The sequence below is a fragment of the Nelusetta ayraudi genome, unplaced genomic scaffold (assembly GCF_046127955.1).
Source record: "Nelusetta ayraudi isolate G7.1 ecotype Tasmania unplaced genomic scaffold, CSIRO-AGI_Nayr_v1 ptg000011l, whole genome shotgun sequence".
Taxonomy (NCBI): Eukaryota; Metazoa; Chordata; class Actinopteri; order Tetraodontiformes; family Monacanthidae; genus Nelusetta; species Nelusetta ayraudi.
In genome coordinates this window covers 13,837,645-13,857,724 of record NW_027466061.1, presented here as the reverse complement: position 1 = coordinate 13,857,724, position 20,080 = coordinate 13,837,645, and the positions used below count along the sequence as shown (strand labels likewise).

The 20,080-nt window shown below is 45.1% G+C and overlaps 2 protein-coding genes across 2 annotated transcripts; both read left to right on the top strand.

Moving 5' to 3' along the window:
- The first annotated feature begins 409 nt into the window (after window positions 1–409).
- fndc7a (fibronectin type III domain containing 7a) lies at window positions 410–8,237 on the top strand. The gene is made up of 14 exons (XM_076019736.1): window positions 410–546; window positions 1,004–1,022; window positions 1,131–1,388; window positions 3,100–3,360; window positions 3,919–4,176; window positions 4,251–4,505; window positions 4,914–5,168; window positions 5,513–5,770; window positions 5,887–6,144; window positions 6,288–6,542; window positions 6,625–6,888; window positions 6,986–7,015; window positions 7,308–7,343; window positions 7,880–8,237. Exons 1-13 carry the CDS (start codon window positions 511–513, stop codon window positions 7,337–7,339), a joined length of 2,439 nt encoding a protein of 812 aa, XP_075875851.1. The 5' UTR covers window positions 410–510; the 3' UTR covers window positions 7,340–7,343; window positions 7,880–8,237.
- Window positions 8,238–13,452: 5,215 nt separating this feature from the next.
- On the top strand, window positions 13,453–19,779 carry LOC142884291 (fibronectin type III domain-containing protein 7-like). Its single transcript, XM_076019803.1, has 13 exons — window positions 13,453–13,540; window positions 13,622–13,643; window positions 14,470–14,730; window positions 14,842–15,108; window positions 15,476–15,742; window positions 16,217–16,477; window positions 17,030–17,287; window positions 17,535–17,795; window positions 18,075–18,335; window positions 18,419–18,679; window positions 18,751–19,011; window positions 19,113–19,373; window positions 19,487–19,779. The coding sequence occupies exons 1-13, from the start codon at window positions 13,496–13,498 to the stop codon at window positions 19,777–19,779; spliced, it is 2,979 nt and encodes a 992-aa protein (XP_075875918.1). The 5' UTR covers window positions 13,453–13,495.
- Window positions 19,780–20,080: the final 301 nt, after the last annotated feature.

The window sequence follows — 20,080 nt, the reverse complement described above, 5'->3', positions numbered from 1 at the left end:
GCAATAAAACTTTGATTCACTCTCACAAAAAAAATGATGTAGGTCATCCCTTGTATCAGTTACCTTATTTTAAGGCGTGAGACAGAATATTTGTCTCTTTCTTTCTGTTGTTCTCTTTTTTTTAGGGAACATAATACTGTGAGTCAAAAGACAGGAAACAATCGCTGCATTTGGTTAAAAGGTTCACAAAGACAAAAAGAAGTCCCATAAAGCTGCTTTTATCTCCATCCGCATCCAAACAAGGTGAGTTTTCTCCTCTGCCTCTGATAGGCCACCCCAAAATAAAAACCCCTGAGGGGAGGAGTTACAGCCTTTGGGCTCTTTGGTATTTTGCTGAAACAATAGGCCACCTATGGTCGGAGCATAGAAAGTGGGAAGAGAGGAAGAAGGGAAGGAGGTGGGGGAAAAAGTCAAAGTTGAGCCAGAACTGCTTCCCTGAAGTCATTTTGTAGAAGCAGCATCACACGTCTCGCCTCCAGGCACGGCATAAAGAAACATCACCGGCTAAAGATGCTGAAACTGTTGCTGTTACTTGGCTTCACGCAGGTAAGACACTCCTTTTAACGATCACCTTCCTGCTGTTGTTCTATTATTTTCACTTGGCTATTTTTCAAATAAAAGGCCAGTTTTCTATCCAGAGAAACCATAGCATCAAGAGGAAGGATATTTCACACACAGGCCTCTTTTGAATGTTTCTGCTTTCAACAAGTGTGTGCTGCATGCCCGGCCTTAGTCTCAATAGACAAATTCATTCCAGCCTGAAAAGAAATACCTGCACTGGCCAGTTCTGAAATCTGTGTTGAGTGAAGGTAATGTGCAGCCTGCTGCCTCTAATGCTCCCAGAATATGATACAAGGCATAATTGGCCTCAGGATATAATGTCAAATACCGGCAGCCCGCTTCATCTGGAATGCTTCATCCTTGTCTTTAAAAAGTCTGCATTTCCTGTCATCTCACTCACAGCTTTTAATGTCTTCTGTTATTTTTCTTTTTGAATTTCCAGATTTATGCTGCCCCAAATGGTAAATAATGAACAAAAAATATTCCTGCTTTAAATTTAAGATTTTCTTTCTTTCTTCATTTCCTTTTTTTGAAAGACTTACTAACTTCTTCCACCTTATCTCCCTCAGACGTCACTTTAACGGTGTTTACGGTCACATCCAAAAGCATGACGGTGCAGTGGAGTGGCCACAGCGGTGCCAGCTCCTATAAGATCACAGCTACACCCAAAAATGCTCCGGAACGGCCCGTCTTCGCTCAGTTTGGTGGCAACACGGTGATGGGCTCCGTCAACTCCCTGTCACCCAACACAGTGTACACTATGCAGCTGGAAGCCATGGACAATGCATCCAATGTGCTCAGCAGTGCAGAGACAGAGGAGACAACAGGTAAATGGCCACGGGATTAAAAAGAGCCTGGAGACTTTTGATCATTTGAGTAAAACGGTGGAGGGGAAAAAAGTCTATTTTAGAATTTTTCTCTGTGTTGAGCAAGGGTGCACATTTTATCCACAGTGGTTTATAAAATTAAACCCAGTTAATAAGAAACTGTAAATGTTTTGAATATCCTACAGCTGAGTATAGGACCATGAACATGCAAACTATTTCTGTGTGAGCATCTATTAAGTGTCGAAAAAAAATTCTGATGTTTGCTCCATTTCACTTGTGGAGGAACATGTAGGAAGTTACACTTGCATCAGCTTACATGGGTAAAGTTACAATCATTTAAGCAATAATTAATTTACCCAAAGTCCAGCGAAATGTAAAAGTGTGTTGACCCATAATTTTCTTTATAGCTAAAGTTAAACCAGTGGTTTAGTTGAGAAAAGCAGAAGATGAGACTGGTTAAGATCCCCAGGAATCCCCACAAAACCACATATTTAGCCTTCTGTTTGCAACACCCTGCTAAAACCACAAAGCTTTGATCCATGTCAGCTTCCTGTTGCAGTGGAAACTGTGTTTGACCTTCCACATGTGGAGGGGGTCTATGGTGGTCTTATAGGGCAGAGCAGACACCTGGCTCAGGTGTCATTAACATGGTAAAGGTGTCCATGATGCATCAGGACTCCCTGTGACATTATCAAGGGCTGGTTTACAGAGCAATGTTTTGCTAATATGCTGAGTTCACTGCAGGCAGGAGACACAGGTTGCTGTTAGAAAACACTGATGGAGTCAATTTGGCTGAATGTGGGACTTTCAAAGTCAAGTAAAGTAGAGCTGCGAACACACTAATCTCTGTGTGTGTATCAAGGCAAGACATTCTCTTCTGTTAAAATATTAAAAAGACACACTGGATTTGTATAAGATCCATGGCATGTTACTGCATCAACATCATCAGTGGTTCTCAACTGGTAGAGTCTCAGGACCCACATTTTTCCCGATCATGAAGTTGTGACCTAAGTGTATTCCACAGCACTCAAATATGATCCAAAAAAATAAAAATACAAAAGCAAGCCCACTTTCTATCATGTCCAGTATAGAGAGTATTGAAATTATTGAATTGTGTGTCCTGCAAAATAAATTCCCAACATTTTCTCTATAAATGTATACAGGTGCTACCTGACGAGTCAAGTGACAAGTAAAAGTTTTAAAAACAAATTTTATTGAGCCATTGTACGCAAATTGTAATCTCTCAAGCAGTTCCTTGTTGTAACTTTGCTGATTAAGATTTTCAGCTCATTAAAACCCACAAACTCAGAAAATTATTAGAACATTTTAGGGTTTTTTTTAAGCTGCAAGACCTGATCAGCAAAATCCAAAGAAATAAAAACTTGAAATATATTGATTTGCTTATTCGTTTATATAATATGTCAAATTCACCTTTTAAGTTGAATTGCAGAAATACAGCAACCTTTTCAGGATATTCTAATTTTCTGAGTAGTACCTGTATATAGCCAATATATATATATGTATGGCCACCAAGCCACAACCCAATCAAAACAATCACCCACTTTTGAGTCGTGACCCACCAGTTGAGAAACGCTGACTTACATCAAGCTCATTATATTAAGTGCCCCCGAGCACTTTATCCTTAACTCTCTCTTGAAAGCCCTGTTTTTGAGTCCATCCCCCTGTAAACTGAACCACCTGTGTCGTCCAGCTCCAGAGGTGCCGCTGATCCAGCAGGCCTACTCCAAACACAGCGACAGTGTCACCGTGGAGTTCACCGAGGTTGCCGGGGCAACCAGCTACATCCTGAGGGCGGAGTCGCTGGACGGCGGCTTTTTCTCTGAGATGGTGGTGAGCGGCTCCCCCGGCACCGTGGTGCAGCTGCAGCCCTACACCAGCTACAGGCTGAGCGTCATGTCTGTCAATTCTGGGGGGCAGAGCCAGCCCTCCCACTCCGTCCAGGCCACGACAGGTAACGTCTCATATCCCAAATGCATGTGGCAGGCCAGCAGTGAACATAGACTTTACAAATTTGATTGATTCGACACAAAGGCAATATACATCAATTGACACTTTCAGTTGCACGCATGCAGCAACCCTGCAAAGGCGGTTGACTCTTGCAGCTCAGGGAGAGTGAAATGCAGCCTGACTGTTGTTCGCCAATGTACAATAGCTTGTTATCTCACTCAGCCAGCCTCGCCAGTGTTGCCTTTCACAACTCTTTGTCACGCAGTCTTTAACTTTTTGCCGTCAACACGGGAGCGACACTGTATCCAATGCCTGTACACCATAATATTCTCATGAAATGAAATGCGAGACGATGAGAACTGGGTCCTCTCCCATCCCCGAGGAGAAATGAGTATAAGATAACCACAGAGAGGCTGTTTACTTTTCACGTTGCTTATAAAAAAAAGTAATAGCCAGGAGGATGCAGAAGTTAATAACCTCAGTGTGTGTGCTTTTTTTTGCCCAATTGGTAATCTCTTTTATATAACTGTCCCATTCTTTCCTTCACCTGCTTCCCCCACAGTGGTGCTGGCGCCCGAGTTGGTCCCCACCTCCCCGGACAACAGCACCATCCACGTGAACTGGACGCGGGTGGAGCACGCGGTCCTCTACACCCTGTGCATCATCAGGGAGGGCTCCAGCAGCCGCCTGAAAGTCAACACCACTGCCACAGCCATGACCTTCCAGTACCTGGAGGCAGGGACCACCTACTGCATCAAGGGGACGGCCTGGGACTCGGAGGGGCGAGTGGGAGACGACCTCACCGTGTGCCAGATCACACGTACGCACGAGCGCAAGCACGCAGGCTGACTCCACGTTCAATGCCACACCTTCACCTTCATTTCCTCCTTCCAGGTCCGACCCGACCGGACGTGATCCTTGTCCAGATGAATCCGGGTCGCTCTCTGGACATCGCCGTGTACTGGGGTGCGGTCCAGGGGGCAGAGAAATATGTGGCCTTGACCACAAATGGCCAAAACTGCACATCCACACTGCTGAGTTTCTGCTTCATCACGTCCGTGGACTGTGGACAGAACCACTCCGTGGCGGTCGTAGCACACAACAAGGCCGGTCCCAGCAGCCCCTCACAGCCAGCAGAGTTTATCACATGTGGGTTCACGATGCACGCACATGCACACGCGCGCATGCACACACACATTCTGCAGCTGTGAAAAGCTTTATAATGCTGAATATTCTAGAATATTGAGTATATTAAGTGTAAGTCAATTTCATTTCTTATTAGTATGAAACTGAGAATAATAATAATAATAATAATAATAATAATAATAATAATAATAATAATAATAATAATGATAATTAATAACAATAATGCAATTTTGTTTAATTATTAATGAAATAATTAAATAAAAAATTGTCTAAATGATTAATATTTATACACTTGTTTCTAACACACTGATATGACAAGTAACGCATCCAGTTTTGGACATGAATATCTTCCAAAATATAACAATCACTTCTTTACCAGTCTACGCCTTTCTATTTTTCTTTGCCTGGCAGATCCATGTCCGCCCGAGAACATCTGGGTGGAGGAGCCCGAAGCGGGGAACTGCTCGGTGGTGTGGGAGGATGTGCCGCTGGTGGAGTACTACATGGCCTTCATAAAGAGGGACGACGGCACAGAGAAGTCGTGCAACACCACAGGCACCACCTGCCCCTTCACCTGCACGTGCGGCTACACCTACCTCACCACCGTCTTCCCCTACAACCAGGCCGGCTCCAGCCCCTACGCCCACGTCCGCAACTACACCACCAGTAGGGGCACGAGCACCCCGACATCACGACCATCATGGCATTAGTTTGCGGGCAAAAAAGTGTCTCATCTTTTTTTTTTCTCGTTTCATTGACATCATTGCAACCCTGATATTTCCATACAGGGAATTTTCAGACAACATTGACACATTAGTAATAGCTTTAACACTTCTTGTTACAAAATACATTTTAGCGATACAGACGTGACTCTTGAGAGTCCAGGATCTGAGTCTTTGTTATTTATTACCTTTTTTCAATTTTTACCATATAAAAACACAAGCATATTTTTGGTGTACTTGAAAAATTATGGCTTCCACTAAATGACAAATACTTATGCCTCCTCCCAGTCCCTTGTTGCCCTCAGGACGTTAAGATCAGCCTGCTGTCCACGGACACCCTGGAGATCACGTGGTCGCCGGTGAAAGGGGCGGAGCTGTACGAGACGACGGCGGCGCAGACTGATGATGTCATCCACTGCAACGACACGGCGCCGGTGTGCGCGCTCTCTGACTTGTCCTGCAACACAGCTTATTCCGTGACGGTGACGCCTTGCAGCGACTTCCGAGGATGCAACCAGACCTGCGCACCGCAAAAGCACAAGACAGGTGTCAGCTGGGCTCGTTTAAATGAGAGTGTAGAGAAAATGCATGTTTCCTGCAAAATGTCCTCAAAAAATACGACTACATCAACACATTTTTCTTTGTGAAATCTTCTCCTGCAGCTCCATGTCCTCCGGAGATCTTGAATATGGTGCAGACCAACAACTCCACATACAGGGTCTTTCTCTCCACCCCTAATTCGCCGGACACTACCTACAGCATCTCAGCCACCGGACACGACAACACGCACACTTGCCAGACAAAAAACAACTCCTGTGAGCTGACACAGCTGCCCTGTGGCTCCACCTATGAGGTCATGGCCGTAGCCACGGCTGCTGAGGGGAGAAGTCTACCCGGCTTCACTAAAACACTGGAAACAGGTACGACTGCTCGTCACCTTGTGTTAAATATTATTTTTATTATGAATAAACTCACATAATGTGGTTTTATGCCTATTTTTTTTTTTAAGTATTCTCTTTAAATCAGCCTCCTGAAGTTTGTCCTCTTTGTTCCCCCTCTTGAGCTCCTTGCTGCCCCACGGCCATCAACGTGTCCCTGGTCACCCAGGCGATGACCAACGTGAGCTGGTTACCTGGCGGCGGCGCACGCTACTACATGGTGAGCCTGACGTCTTCGCGTGGACACGCCAAGTGCCACACTCTGGACACCCACTGCCTGATGGGATGCATCACCTGCAGCACCAGCTACAGCATCAACCTGGAGGCCATCAGCAGCACGGGACACAAGTCGCAGTGCCCCTATCGGGGATTCTCATCCAGTGAGGAGCAGCGCGGGTTGGCACCTGTTAGCCGGGGGAGAGGGTACCTTCATTGATAAGTCAAGGCATTTTGTCCTCGCAGGTCCCTGCTGTCCGACAAACCTCAAGCTCTACCGCATGTTCAACAACACCCTGAGGGTCCGCTGGCGCTCTGCGGGCCCTCAGATCCACAACCACACAGTGGATCTGTACGGCACCGGAGCCAACTACACCTGCACGGCGGCCGCCGGCAGCAGATACTGCGACATCCAGGAGGAGATATGCGGAGAGGTCTACAGCGTGGTGGTGGCGCCAGTGGGCAGGAGTGGAGGCAAAGTGGTCTTCTGCCAACCCAGGACGTACTCAGGTGGGTCAGGCAGCATGAGCAGAGGGTTCAGTTCGGGTATGATCTGTGGTCACGGCGGAATGGACATTAATGTTGTTGTCTTTATTTTCCGGCACAGTTCTCTGCCCAGGAAGTAACGCTGGTGTGGGTAAGTCAACTTTGTGATGTTCAAATAAAGAGATGAGATGATTTCCCTTCTTTGTAGCAAAGAAAACCTGAGAGCCTGTGAGAGAAACCAGAGCCAACGAATGATTCAGATTTTGGGTCAATCAAATTCAGAATTTTTGCAGCCAGTTGAGTCGGTCTCGATATTTAGTCACCAGATTCATTGATCTATGGAGGTTATGTCAGATTGTTGTTTCTGCCAATACCGTTAACATTCCACAGAGTAAAATGAAACCCTCTGATGCTGTTAAACATGATCTCTCCTTTCTTTCAAGTGATCTCTCGTGGAAGAAGGAGTGTGAATTAGCCAGGTATGTTTATTATGACTCAACTATTTCAAAAACATACATATCAAAAAGAGCTCATAATGATGCAAGAGACAGGCACACATAATAGGCTTTCCATCACTTATACTTATACACTACATATACTGCAATTGTGAGTCGGGGGAAAAAAATAGCTATTGTGTCCTCTGCATAGCCTGAAGAGTATCGTGTTATACTGTCACATGTGCACACTGCACCTGTTGCAGTACACACGTGTAACAAAAGGCACATGTGCCTGAGTCGAAGACAAGAGAGGCAGACGTGCACTGATGACGCTGATCTCTGTCTGTATATGCCTATGGGACTGTCTGCTAAACACAGAATGGGGGGGTCAGTGAGTCCCAACGTGACTCAGGTAGATGATGGCTGCAGTGGGAACGTGACAGCGAGTTCTTATTGTGTCCACGATGAGAAGCTGTAAAAGATATTTCCCAACCTCTGACGAATTATGACAAAGCTTGATGATGGTGATGAATCACCGAAACGTATTTGCTTTCCCTTCATCTATACAATCTATACAGACGTCAACGTTCATCCCACCCAACAAACCCAAGAAACAGAGACTGTATACTACCAACTGTCCTGGATCAAATACACTCAGATGAAATAACACTCTGGTTTAGGAATGTCAGTGTTGTTTTGTTTTTTTCTTCCTGTGTTTGTGGCAGAAAAAGAATTCAAATACCTTCAAGTCAATAAAGGAGAGAAAAATACTCACTGAACAAGAAAACAAGCAGAAAAAGTGTATGTGGAAATATGATTGTACCCTGACGTTTTACCAAGATGTTACTTTTTATTGTACTCGGCACTCTGTAATGACTTGTGTTTCAACACTTCTGTTGCCCTGCCATAATAAAATTGATATAACAACATAGAACATACACCATACCAGCTCTCAAATGTGTGTGTTCTTGTGCTTCAATGTGGCCATGGGTTGTAAAGCTGTTGGGTTCCCCAGAAGAGGGTGAACGGTTCAAAAAAAAAGAAAAAAAAGAAGAAATAGAAGTAGAAGGTGCAAAAAGTGGGGCAGCAAGTATCTGTCTCACTGGCCTAGAGACATACGCTGTGAGGCTTCAGTATGAAATGTCTGATCAGATTGCTGGAGATAGATTGGGTGTTTTCTCTGCATTCACTGCATTTTCTTTTCTCTATGATTTTTACATTATGACACAGCGTCTTGACACATGAGCTACATGTAGGCTATGCAAAAAAAAATTCCGTGAAAAGAAATCCATTCGTGAAACCTCCTTTTTATAAGTTGATTCTCACATATCTTGTGAGGTAACCTTCTCTGAGCTGAAATGTTGTATAACTGACATTTTGACACTTTGCCCATTTATGTTTTATGTGTTGTTCCCAAAATCAATATTCCAGTCAGTGTAAATCTTTGCTACTGGAAAAAGAACAGAGCAGAATTCCATCAATGTATGAGCAATTTGGAGTAATGTTAATAAGTTGTTATTATCTGTATTGTTTAGTTCATACTTTTAGGGTTATGTCCAAAAGATAAATGACAGTGGAAGTTGAAGGAAGTTTTTTATATTACTATATATACTACTATCCCCCAGGGGTGCCCGAGAGGGGTGGAGGATGAGCACCCTAATAGGACGGATAAACAGGCAATGACCAACGCTAACGGAAAAACGACGATGAGTGCAGTCTGTTCATGTGGCAAAGTCTGCAAGAACCAGCATGGCCTGAAGATCCACCAGGCCAAAATGAAATATTTGACGGGGAAGCAGGTGGTGCAACGCACAGGTCCAGTACCTGGTGAGACGCAGGAAGAACCTGGCCGGGAGTCAACCCACAGTGCCCAGACCCTCCACGCTCCACAAGCCCCATCCCTATGTCAGGCATTCCGAACATCACCGGGTCAGGTGGCCTACTGCCATCAAGGAAAGAGAATGGATTCAGTTTGACAAAGATCTGGACCAAGTTCTTGAAGTTACTGCAAGGGGAGATGCAGACCAAAAGTTGTGGATGATGTCTGCAATGATCGTCAGCATTGGTGCTGAAAGGTTTGGCATGAAGGAACAACGGCCAGCCAGAGGTCTAGGGGAGCCAAACAGACGGGAGGTTAAGATCAGCCAGCTCTGGAAGGAGCTTAGACTGCTGGGGCGGCAATTCAAGCAGGCAAGGGAGGAGGAGAAGGCCGGGCTGGCAGAGCTCCGCAACATCCTGAGGAAAAAACGTACCACCCTCCGTTGAGCCCAGTGGCAAGAATTCACTACAACAAGGCCCAGGGAAAGGAAAGACGTCAACTGATCCAGGAGGAGGTCCGAGCAGGGGTGGAGGAGGCCCCTTGCAATAGGGCAGTAGGGATGCGGCAGCAAGGGGCATGGACCCGATGGGAAGAGGCAGCTGACCGGAAGATATCGTGGACAGAGCTATAGAGATCTGAGCCACACTTGATCAAATTCCTCATTCAGTTGGTACAATGTCCTCCCAAGCCCGGCTAACCTCTTCTGCTGGGGTTTGGCCGAGACTCCATTGTGCCCTCTTTGCCAGAGAGCTGGATCGCTGGAGCACATCCTGTGCTGCTTCCCAAGGGCACTGGGAGATGGCCGTTACCGCTGGCACCATGACCAAGTGCTGCGTGTCATTGCAGAGGCCATCAGCACAGGGATCTCCACCAGCAAACACCATCAACCAACAAGGCAGTCCATCGCCTTCGGGGCTGCTGGCAACAGCCTGCGACTGGCAGCTGAAGGTCGACCGAGGGAGACAGCTCAAATTCCCAGAGCACATTGCAGTGACCAAACTCAGGCCAGATGGTCTTGGTCCTGGTGTCAGAAACAACAAGGCAAGTGGTCCTGCTGGAGTTGACTGTCCCCTGGGAAGACCAGATGGAGGAGGCATTTGAGAGCAAGAGGGCCAAGTATGAGGTACTGGTAGGTGAATGCCGAAGCAGGGGTTGGAGGACCCGATGCAACCCCATCGAGGTTGGATGCAGAGGATTTGTCGGCCAGTCACTCATCAGGGCACTCAAGATGCTGGGAGTGAAGGGACTGCACAACTGAAAAGCCATCAAAAACATCACTGACGTGGCGGAAAAAGCGTCAAGATGGCTGTGGATCAAGGGGGGATTTTAGTGGAACAGAGGCTTTGGTTGCACCAAAAGTGTATCCTATAACTACTACTATATACAGTAAATATATAAATATATATACATTTCGTGTACATCCAAAACTCCATGCAAGACTGCCAATTCTTGTGTGCGTGAGATTTAAAGAAATGTCTTGATGTATTAGATAAGGTTACTCATTAAAAAAATGTTTTATTTGCAAATAACAAGCATTTTATATCTATATAAAGAGTGGACCTACTTAACTCTTGTTGCAACGCCTCAAATCTACAGTAACTCACAATGTGGATCTGAGCAGGATTAGCATGTTTTCACCCTGGTGGTTTCCACGGCTGGTACCAGAAAGGTGTGAGATTGTTGAAGACATAAAAAAAAAGAATATTTCAAAATGCTTATGCTACTAAATCTCAAACAATGGGCCTTGAATGCTGCTTTTAAAAAACAAATTACAGATTATTTTATTGGCGGCCAATTTAGCAGTGGCGGCCACAGTGGTAGGCAGAAGTAGGGACAGAGTGACAGCAGCAATGTCAAGAAGAAATACTATTTTTTGTATGTAGAGCAGGTTTTTAGTGGATGGTGCAGTGATTTGACATGTGGTTGACACAAACACAAACTACTGGATTGGAGGCGAACAATGGGATAATTTCACCAAGGGATGTGTCCTTAAAACGCTGAACACAGGCTGCTTAGCAGAGTCATGAAGCTGGCATGGACTTATTGTCAACTGCATTCTTTGTGAGACAGTGTAACATGCATCAAGCTATATCGTATTCATTCATTCATTTCAACACCTCACCTTTTCAGCCGAACACAGACCACTGGGAATTGGGAATATGTTCTGAACGGAAACGTTATGGGTTTTAGATTGATAAAGATCACAAAAGATTCTTCCTGGTTTCTGCTAAAAGAGCCTGAAGCCATAGAAGTGCTGGAGAGGAGAAGCACTCTCAAATAATGGACAGATTTTTAAATGGTTTGCTAACAACATAAAGGACCTTGTATTTTTACTTTATTTTAGAGAGATTAGACCCTTTAGTCTAAAAGAAGCCCAACCACATCTTTACGTTATCAGCTATGATATCTAGATATCATATATTTTCAAGTGCCAACACTGTTTTTCAGCACTTATTGACACAGGATAGTCATTTGTTGAACCAGGGGGCCTGAGGATTCAACAGTGTCTGGTTGAATTCTGTTTTCAAGCAACAAAAAGGTGTGAAAACATTAACAAAAGGCAGCCCCTTCCACTCTCTATGCAGTATCTACTGTTCGCCTCAGGGATTAATCATCAATCTGTATCTTCTGGCCATGTATGACATGTCAAACACTCATGTTTCTCTATCTGGAATTTATCACGGTCACAAAAGCATTTCACCTACTTTCAATTGCTGGTGGCGAATGTTTTTAATGCCTTGCCTTGAACGATGGAAAAAATATACTGTATATATTTGCAGATTTTGGACATTTGCCTTCATACTAACCCTGATGCCCCTGAAGTAACTGAGGAACGAACAAGCATCTTTAACTTTTATTTCAGGTTTATTTTAGGGAAACAGAATATCATTCAAAGGGGAAAAAAAAAGAAAGAAATGAAAACAAAAACATTCTATGAAGATCGTGCATTTTATTTTGCACTTGCATCTGATTGAAGAATCTGGTCAAGATTTCTTGCTCCAACTGAACTTTTGTGCCCTGTCACTCATAATCTGAATTTATGTTGTACCATGAATTTTATTTATCATAAAATCTTGGATAACAACCTTAACCAGAAAACAGAAAATGGGTCATGGAAAGGGTCTTTGAGCATGACAATGACCCAAGACACACAGTCAAGGCGGCAGAGGTGTGATTCATGGAGTGGTCTAACTAGTCTGCAGCCCCCTAACGCTGTAGACAATCTGTCAGGGGAGCTGCAGCTTCGAGTTAACTGGTGACTGCCCTGAAAACCTTGAAGATCTGGGCAGAACCCATGAAGAGCACTGGACCAGAAACCCCCTGGAATGTGTGCGATCTGGCCACATATTTTTCTTCATCAAATTCTAGGGAATCTAATTTAAAAAAGATAGACTATTCAGTTTGTTGCAAATGGAGAAACTTACAAGATTTGTGGAGAAAAATAGTTTTACTCTACTTCTTAACTGTGTCTGACTGTTCATACCAATGAGAGTGTTTGCCTGTGGTGTAGATACAAGGTATAATACAAGACCTCAACTCTATTTTTACTATCTCCCTAAACCTCAAATCCATCTGTCTTAACTTTCGGAGAAATGCTCCATTAGAAGTTCCTTATGTAATCCTTCTACCTTCATCCTTCTGGTGGAGCTTATGGGCATCTCCTCTTTGTTCTTTACGTCTATTATTTCAGTTTGGGGAAGTATGAAGTTTTGCTTCCTGATGAGTAATACTTGCTATTCCCAGATATGATGTCCAGGTGTATTGTAGCAGTATCCCTTCCAGTCAGGAAAACTTGGATGATCTTAAAAAAAGAGTGAGGAAAGTTTTTATACAATAATATCTGGTGACACAACTTGTTCAGGAAAGTCGACATCCGTCCAGGAAGGATGAATCAGGGCGATTCAATTGACTATTTACTTGCTTAGGGTGTCATACAAAGGAGATCAAATTACCCAACAGAGGGACATTTCTGTGTCTCTCTGTGCAAAGTGAACCAAAAAAATATACAGACATTTAGTGAAGGATTGAGATTTAGTTTCTGTTTTTTTTGTTTGTTTGTTTGTTTTGTCATGTTTTGTTTTGCTCCACCAACATTTCTGATTTATGGCAAAAGCCAAATATTCCCGAAACATGCAGGAAATGGAGTTTGTGCGGTATGCGGTGCTGAAAGTGCCCCCTCCTTGGGCTGTATACCGTGTTTCCTTCTCATGATGACAGGCAGCAGCCCACAGGCAAGTACCTGTCCTCATTTGGAACGTCCTGATTGGTTCCCAGGGACTTGATCTACAGCACTTAGCCTGAAAAGATTTCAGATGAGAGTGGAACCACGTACGGATGTAAACCTTCTGGAACTTTCCCATGAACTAAAGAGAAGATGTGGAATTTTTATTTATCAGTCATTCTGCTGTCTGCCACTCAGGTCACTATCTTTATTCTTTTTAAATTTCACACTGATGTGATGTAATAGTTTTTAAAATTTGTTTCTTTATTTTTGTTTTAGATACAAAGTGTTTTGGCCACAGGTGAGTGCTCTCTTTTGTGATTTTTTTTTTTTTTTTTTTTACTGAACAGGTGATTTGTCCAGGGTGTAATGTGCCTTCACCTGATGACAGCTGGAATAGGCTTGTGTGAATGATTTCACTTTCAAAACAATTACTCACTCACGGTTTATAAAAAGCAACCCACATGAAGGTTTTTGTTAATTCAATTTTTAAAATTTCTTTTGCAAAAAATGTCTTATAATGGAAAATGTATTTTCTTTTTCTTTCTTTTTTTAACCAATTTACCAGTGGCGACTCCCACTGATGAAAAGTAATAACCTCAATTTAATTTTAGACAATAAAGAAAACAAAGGCTGCTTTCTATTGTTAATTACTATGACAGGGTGTCACAGTGCAGTCAGGTCTATGTTGAATTACCCAAAGGAGTGTTTTCCCTGCAGCTAGAAAAGGGCACTCAGTATTATTGAGATTGACTAATTTCATTCCAATTGGTCTGAGGAGCATTTTACCACCAGAGGCCACTGTTACCAAAGTTGGTTTATGATGCTTCCCTTCATGCCATCAATACCACTGCTGGCCTAGGCTATATTATGCATTATGTTTTGTAAATAAATGATTTTTCTCCCCCTAAGAATGAGAACTAAGAGATAAATAAGATCAAGTGACTTTGAAATGATTTTTTTTCTGCATCAAAGATGATGATTGCACATCCTCATTAGATATTTGTGTTGTTGGCCGTGGCAACGAATAGAAGGCTTGCATCCACTGTTACCATTTTCTTTTTATTATTTTGTAGAGACTCATAAAAAGCCCTGTATATCTGTCTGTCTGTCTGTCTGTCTGTCAGGATGTAATATTGTGTCGGTGAGTTCTCCATCGGCGTCGACTCTGAACGTGGAATGGAGCAGCTACAGCGGAGCCTCCGTTTACTTGCTGGACTTGAGGGTTGTGAACTCCACCAGTATCGCCCCAGTGGTGGTGATGCAGGTGGCACCCAGAACACAGAGGCTGATTCAGGGTTTACGACCTGGCCATGTCTACCATGTCACCTTGAAGGTGTTTCAGTTCACATCCGTGGTGTGCACGACCATGAAAGAGGCCATTACAGGTAAAGACAGTGCTGTTTTTGTCTTTTTTCCTCAGTTCAAGGAGTCAGATGGACTAAAGATGAATACCTTTAAAGTGAAACTGAGCTATTTTCCTCTGCCCCATGTCTCAGTGCCTGCCACGTCTCAGATCACCTTCTCCAAAGCAATTTCCAGCACGTCGATACGGTTCGAGTGGTCCAGTGTAATAGGGGCTGACAGCTACATCTTGTTCATTGACAAGCTGTTCAGCTTCCCACCACAAAAGCACAACCAGACTTTCACCAGCCTGGGCGGTCAGGTGGACGGCCTGGCGCCCTCCACGACATACAACTGCTATGTTTATGCCTCCAACAGTGCTGGGAGGTCTGCCAAAAGCAGCACAAAAACAATCATGACATGTGAGTAATGTAATGTTGGTATGATTTAAAAATCTGAAAAAAAGGACACACATTACGAACTTTAATAAATTTTTTTATCAGTAACATATATTTCTTGCCTGTTAGAATACATCCCAGGAGTGAGAAAAGTTCACCTGTGTTACTTGCATGCCGCTCTGTTCAGAAATAGTGTTAAGGCAAGTTGTACTGGAGAGTAGCACTTTGTGATGTTATTAAGGGCGATAAACACCTCTCTGTGGTTATTGACTACAGTGCCTTGCAGCTGTTTTTGGCCACCTCGCAATATTGGAGAGTTTTTTTTTTAAAAAAATGCAGTTTACAGTAGATAATACCATCATATTTTCTTCTTCTCTTCTCCTGTCGGCAGTGGTGCAACCACCAACCATTGTGTCTCTTGCTGCAACGGGAAAGAGCACTGCCCATGTGACGTGGAACTCTGTCAGTAAAGTGCTGCTTTACCAAGTGACCGTGACCGACAGCGACACCAGCAATCCCCCGGTCATCAGAAACACTTCGTCCACGTCCATGGACATCATTAACCTGGAACCTTGTTCCAACTACACAGTTGGGGTCTCATCGGCAAACGTCTTTCTGGTTCCTGGGGAGCCAAAAAATGTTTATCACAGCACCTCCAGTAAGTCCTTCATTGGAGGAATCCTTCCTCTTAGTTGGCTTTAACAAACCCTTGAGATCTATTGACACTGTCACACTCTCAGCTGAACACATTGTTGTCCGTTCTCATGAAACTCTGCCAAGTCCGATACTGTGCAGGGGTGTTCCAGCAGAGGGCATATCAGGAGGTGGTATTGACACTGGTACTATTGTATCAACTTGGAAACTGGTCCATTGCCATACAGGAATGTGTTTTTATGTTTTGCCGGACAAAACATGGAACAAAACATATGGTTTTGTGATCAAAAATTTCATGTGTGTGTTACTGGAGCCTTTGTATGTCCAAATATAGTCAATTTTCACAATTATTAATTTCCATATGTATTGCTTATTTTCCTTTTTTTGTTTTTAAAAGAAGTGGCATTTTCATATTTTTTGCCAACCTTTCTAAAATCTCACTTGCACTTGCAATCCCCCCCCCCCAAACCTCCCTTAGACATCAATCCAGTGACAACCCTCTCTGTGGACTACAGCTGCTCCAGCAGCATGGTGACAGTGACCTGGGGTTTGGTGTTCGGGGCCAACTTGTACAGGGCCACTGCTGTGGACGGCACCGGCGCTTCCCTGAACTGCACATCAGCCTCGGGCAGCTGCCACATCACCATGCTCAAGTGCGGCGAAAAGTACATGGTGCACGTCACCGCCATCTCTGACGACTGTGAGAGCCGCTCCAACACCTCGGCCCTGTTCGAGACAGGTGAGCCCGGTCCCCTCTGTCCTGTTACCGGAGTACTCTGCGCTGCCACGTAGACACAGACACCCTCTAAGCTCTTAATACCCAAATGGACGCCCCTCAGTCCTGTCCCGTCCCGTGGGACACCCCTGTCACTTTCTCCCATGGTGTCATGTACTCTCTTCTCATCATATTCTCATTATCCACCAAGAGTCATCCAACACCAAGACAGTCTAATGCTCTTTGCAGGCTATTGAAGTCACCCTAAAGGTTATATATGGTAGCAGTCTCAATGGAAATTATCTAACATCTATACAAGCATACACACACATTTCAATGAAGTCATGAAAGTAATGTAACTGATTGCATTTAATTACATATTGAATACTTTTCTTAAATTCTGATTACATTATTGAATGTTCTCAACTACTTCAACCAGCTTCCAAAAGGAAATAAAGGAAAGTGAATGTCAAGTCATTGAACCTGCTGTTGTGTGTGTGCGGCTTGTGATGTAACTGGGCCTCCTCCCCAGTAACTTTGCTTTAATCAGATTATTTTGTGTCTGATTGCGTGCAGTCCCCTGCGCTCCAGCAAACCCTCAGACCATCCACGACTGCTCCAGCAACGTGATTGTCTTCAACTGGCAGCCCACCAACAACACCTTCTACTACGTGGCCACGTCCGAGGACAACAACGGCAAAGTGACAGAGTGCCGGACGGCAGACAACTCCTGCTACTTTACCAACACAGGCTGCGGTCAGTTCTACAAGTACAACGTGTATGCCGTCAGCACCTGCAACAGCGAACTCAGCCAGACGGAGTTTGTACGCACCTGTGAGTTCTTCCTTTTGATCTTTTGATAATCGATGTGATGTGCTGTATTTTGTGTGGAAAATCATCAGTAATGACTACAAGAATCCGAAAAAGTACATGTAACTTAAATTTACAGATTTGTCGGGAGAGTGCGTTCGTACTTGTTTAAAAGGAGTGAAACCAATTGCTTAAAATGAGTAATTTCCTTAGTGTAGAACTTCACATGTCAGAACTTCTATCCCTCATGCCGTGTCCGCACCCACTTCAGCCCCTTGTCTCCCGACCAATGTGAGGACGGCGGCCGAGTGTCACGCCGACACGCTGATCACGACCTGGGACTCCACTGCCGGAGCTCTGTCCTACACCGTGGAGGCGCAGGGCAACACTGGGGAAACCTACAACTGCAGCTCCTCCTCCAACAGCTGTGCTGTAACTGGTGTGCCGTGTGGCGAGCACCTCAGCGTTTGGATCACCGCCTCTAGTGACAAATGCACCACCAACAGGGTGTTGGGAGAGGTCGCTCAGACTGGTATGTGACATCTCGTTTAGAGTTTGAAACATTTTTGTCGAGGGCCACATCAGTGCGGTTCAACACACGGTTGCCGTCAAGGAATGTGTGTAAATGTGATTATAGCCTAACTATAGAACTTTATTATATAAACATTGTTCAAAACTTTCACTTCACCTAAGACTTTTCTCATTTTAGACATTATTTGACATATTTGGTGGTATTTCTCAACTCCAGCAAGTGGAGTTGACTTTGCTCTGTTATTGTGGGCTGCTTCATCACTGCCCTTCTTCTCTCTAGTTCCCTGCACTCCTACCAATCTGGCAGTGTCAGTGGGCTGCAGCCAGGATTCTGCAAGATTCAACTGGACCACCAGCATCGGCTCCATATTCTACGTTGTGGTGGCCGAGGATGCAAATGGATACTTGTACAGCTGCAACTCCATGGGCGCCACCTGCCTGATGGAAGGCCTGAGGTGCGGGCAGAATTACACCGCCAGCATCGTGGGCAGCAACCTGCAGTGCAACAGCTCCACCAGCAAGGAGATCGCCTTCATGACAGGTAGGTCATGAAGTTGTGTAGACTGTGCGTACCCGCTGGAGGCCAAGTCCACTGTGGCTTCATCCTCTGACCTCGTCCTCCAGCTCCTTGTCCCCCAACCAACATCGAGGCGTTCAGGGACTGCAACGCCAACCACGCTCTGATCGTCTGGCAGAACCATCAGCCCACGGGTCTGTACACAGCCAACATAGTGGACCAGACTGGTGCTCAGCTCAACTGCACCAGCAACACAGTCAACAACTGTAAAATCAAGTCTCTGCCCTGCGGGAGAAGATACAATGCTACTGTCACCTACTATGACGGCAACTGTCCGTCCACCTCAACATCCATCAGCATGGACTCAGGTAACTTGGATGAAAGGTCAACTCGACAGGCAGGGCTACTGTTCCTCCAGATTAACTTTCCCATCCTTCAGTGCCGTGCGGTCCAGAGAATGTGAGCGCCAGCATCGTCTGCGGAAGTGGCGAGCTAACCCTGACGTGGGACGTGCCGGCTCCTGCGGAGAACTACACCGCCATCATCTCCAGAGGAATGGGCCAGCCGCTGCGTTGCAACTCCACGGTGACGCGGTGCTCCGAGGGAGGGCTGGCATGCGGGAGCTCCTACTCGGTTGTCGTTTTCTCTGTCACGGGGTCGTGTCTCAGTCTGCCGAGCGACGAGGTCACCGTGCAGTCGTGTAAGATTCGCTGCTCGACCACCAGACACTGAGGCAGAGTCCAGGAGCATTTTCTTGGAAATTCATCCCGACCGCATTTCAATTTGACCTCTCCCCACCAGTGCCGTGTCCTCCTACTGGCGTCTCTGCGGTCCACATGTGCGCACCAAACCCCGTGCCAGTGAGCTGGGTGGCCAGCGACAGTGCCACACACTACAGCGCGCTGGCAGTGAGTGGCACAGGTCACACGTCAGAGTGCCGCACAAACAAGACTTCCTGCAGTCTCTCCGGGCTCAGGTGCGGGGAGGTTTACACCGTTGGTGTTTCAGGAGCGGATGATAACTGCACAGGTCTGCTCAGCGACACTGTCTCTTTAAACACAGGTAAAGCAACGCTGGCCATTAGTTTGATAACAGCCACTGTGATTCATTCCAACATTGAAAGTCAGATTCAAAGCAAAAAATGCTGACACTGTTTTCTTGTCCCCGGTCTCCAGAGCCCTGTCCTCCTACTAATGTGTCCAGCCAGCTGCTCTGCAGTGGCGGAACTGCTCACATCCACTGGGCCACCAGCGCTAACGCTGTTAGCTATTCCCTGACGGCTGTCGGCACTGGACAGAACCTCACCTGCACTAGCACCACCCCTAACTGCACCCTGAGCAGCCTCGTCTGTGGCGAGCCTCACGACATTCTCGTGACTGCCACTGACGGCATCTGTGTCAGCAACCCCAGTGACCCCTTCAGGCAAAAAGAAGGTACTGCACCAAACACCTCCTCCCTATCAATTTAAGGAGACACAAATCAAAATGCCTGCCTCGAAGAGGTGAAATAAGTAAATGATTCCTCTTCTTACAAACCAGGCAAACATGCTTTGATGTGGTTATGTTAAAGAACTAGATTATTTGTTTGAATATTTTGTATTACTTACATTTTCAAATTTTGCATAGTGCTTTAATTCATAATGTTGAGTATCTATAAAGCTAGCAGATGAGTGGAAGAAAACATATTAACTTTCTTAAAGCAAAAGGCTAAAGGTGAAACATGTACATAAGTTAAACTGTTTTATTGGCAGGTGTTTATGTCTCTTTATA

Coding starts and splice junctions, on each gene's coding strand:
- fndc7a (XM_076019736.1), top strand. CDS start 511: ATGCTGAAACTGTTGCTGTTACTTGGCTTCACGCAG. Junction 6,145..6,287: donor CACTAAAACACTGGAAACAG/GTACGACTGCTC, acceptor CCCCCTCTTGAG/CTCCTTGCTGCCCCACGGCC. Junction 7,016..7,307: donor AGGAAGTAACGCTGGTGTGG/GTAAGTCAACTT, acceptor CTTTCTTTCAAG/TGATCTCTCGTGGAAGAAGG.
- LOC142884291 (XM_076019803.1), top strand. CDS start 13,496: ATGTGGAATTTTTATTTATCAGTCATTCTGCTGTCTGCCACTCAG. Junction 15,743..16,216: donor TGTTTATCACAGCACCTCCA/GTAAGTCCTTCA, acceptor AACCTCCCTTAG/ACATCAATCCAGTGACAACC. Junction 18,680..18,750: donor ATCCATCAGCATGGACTCAG/GTAACTTGGATG, acceptor CCCATCCTTCAG/TGCCGTGCGGTCCAGAGAAT.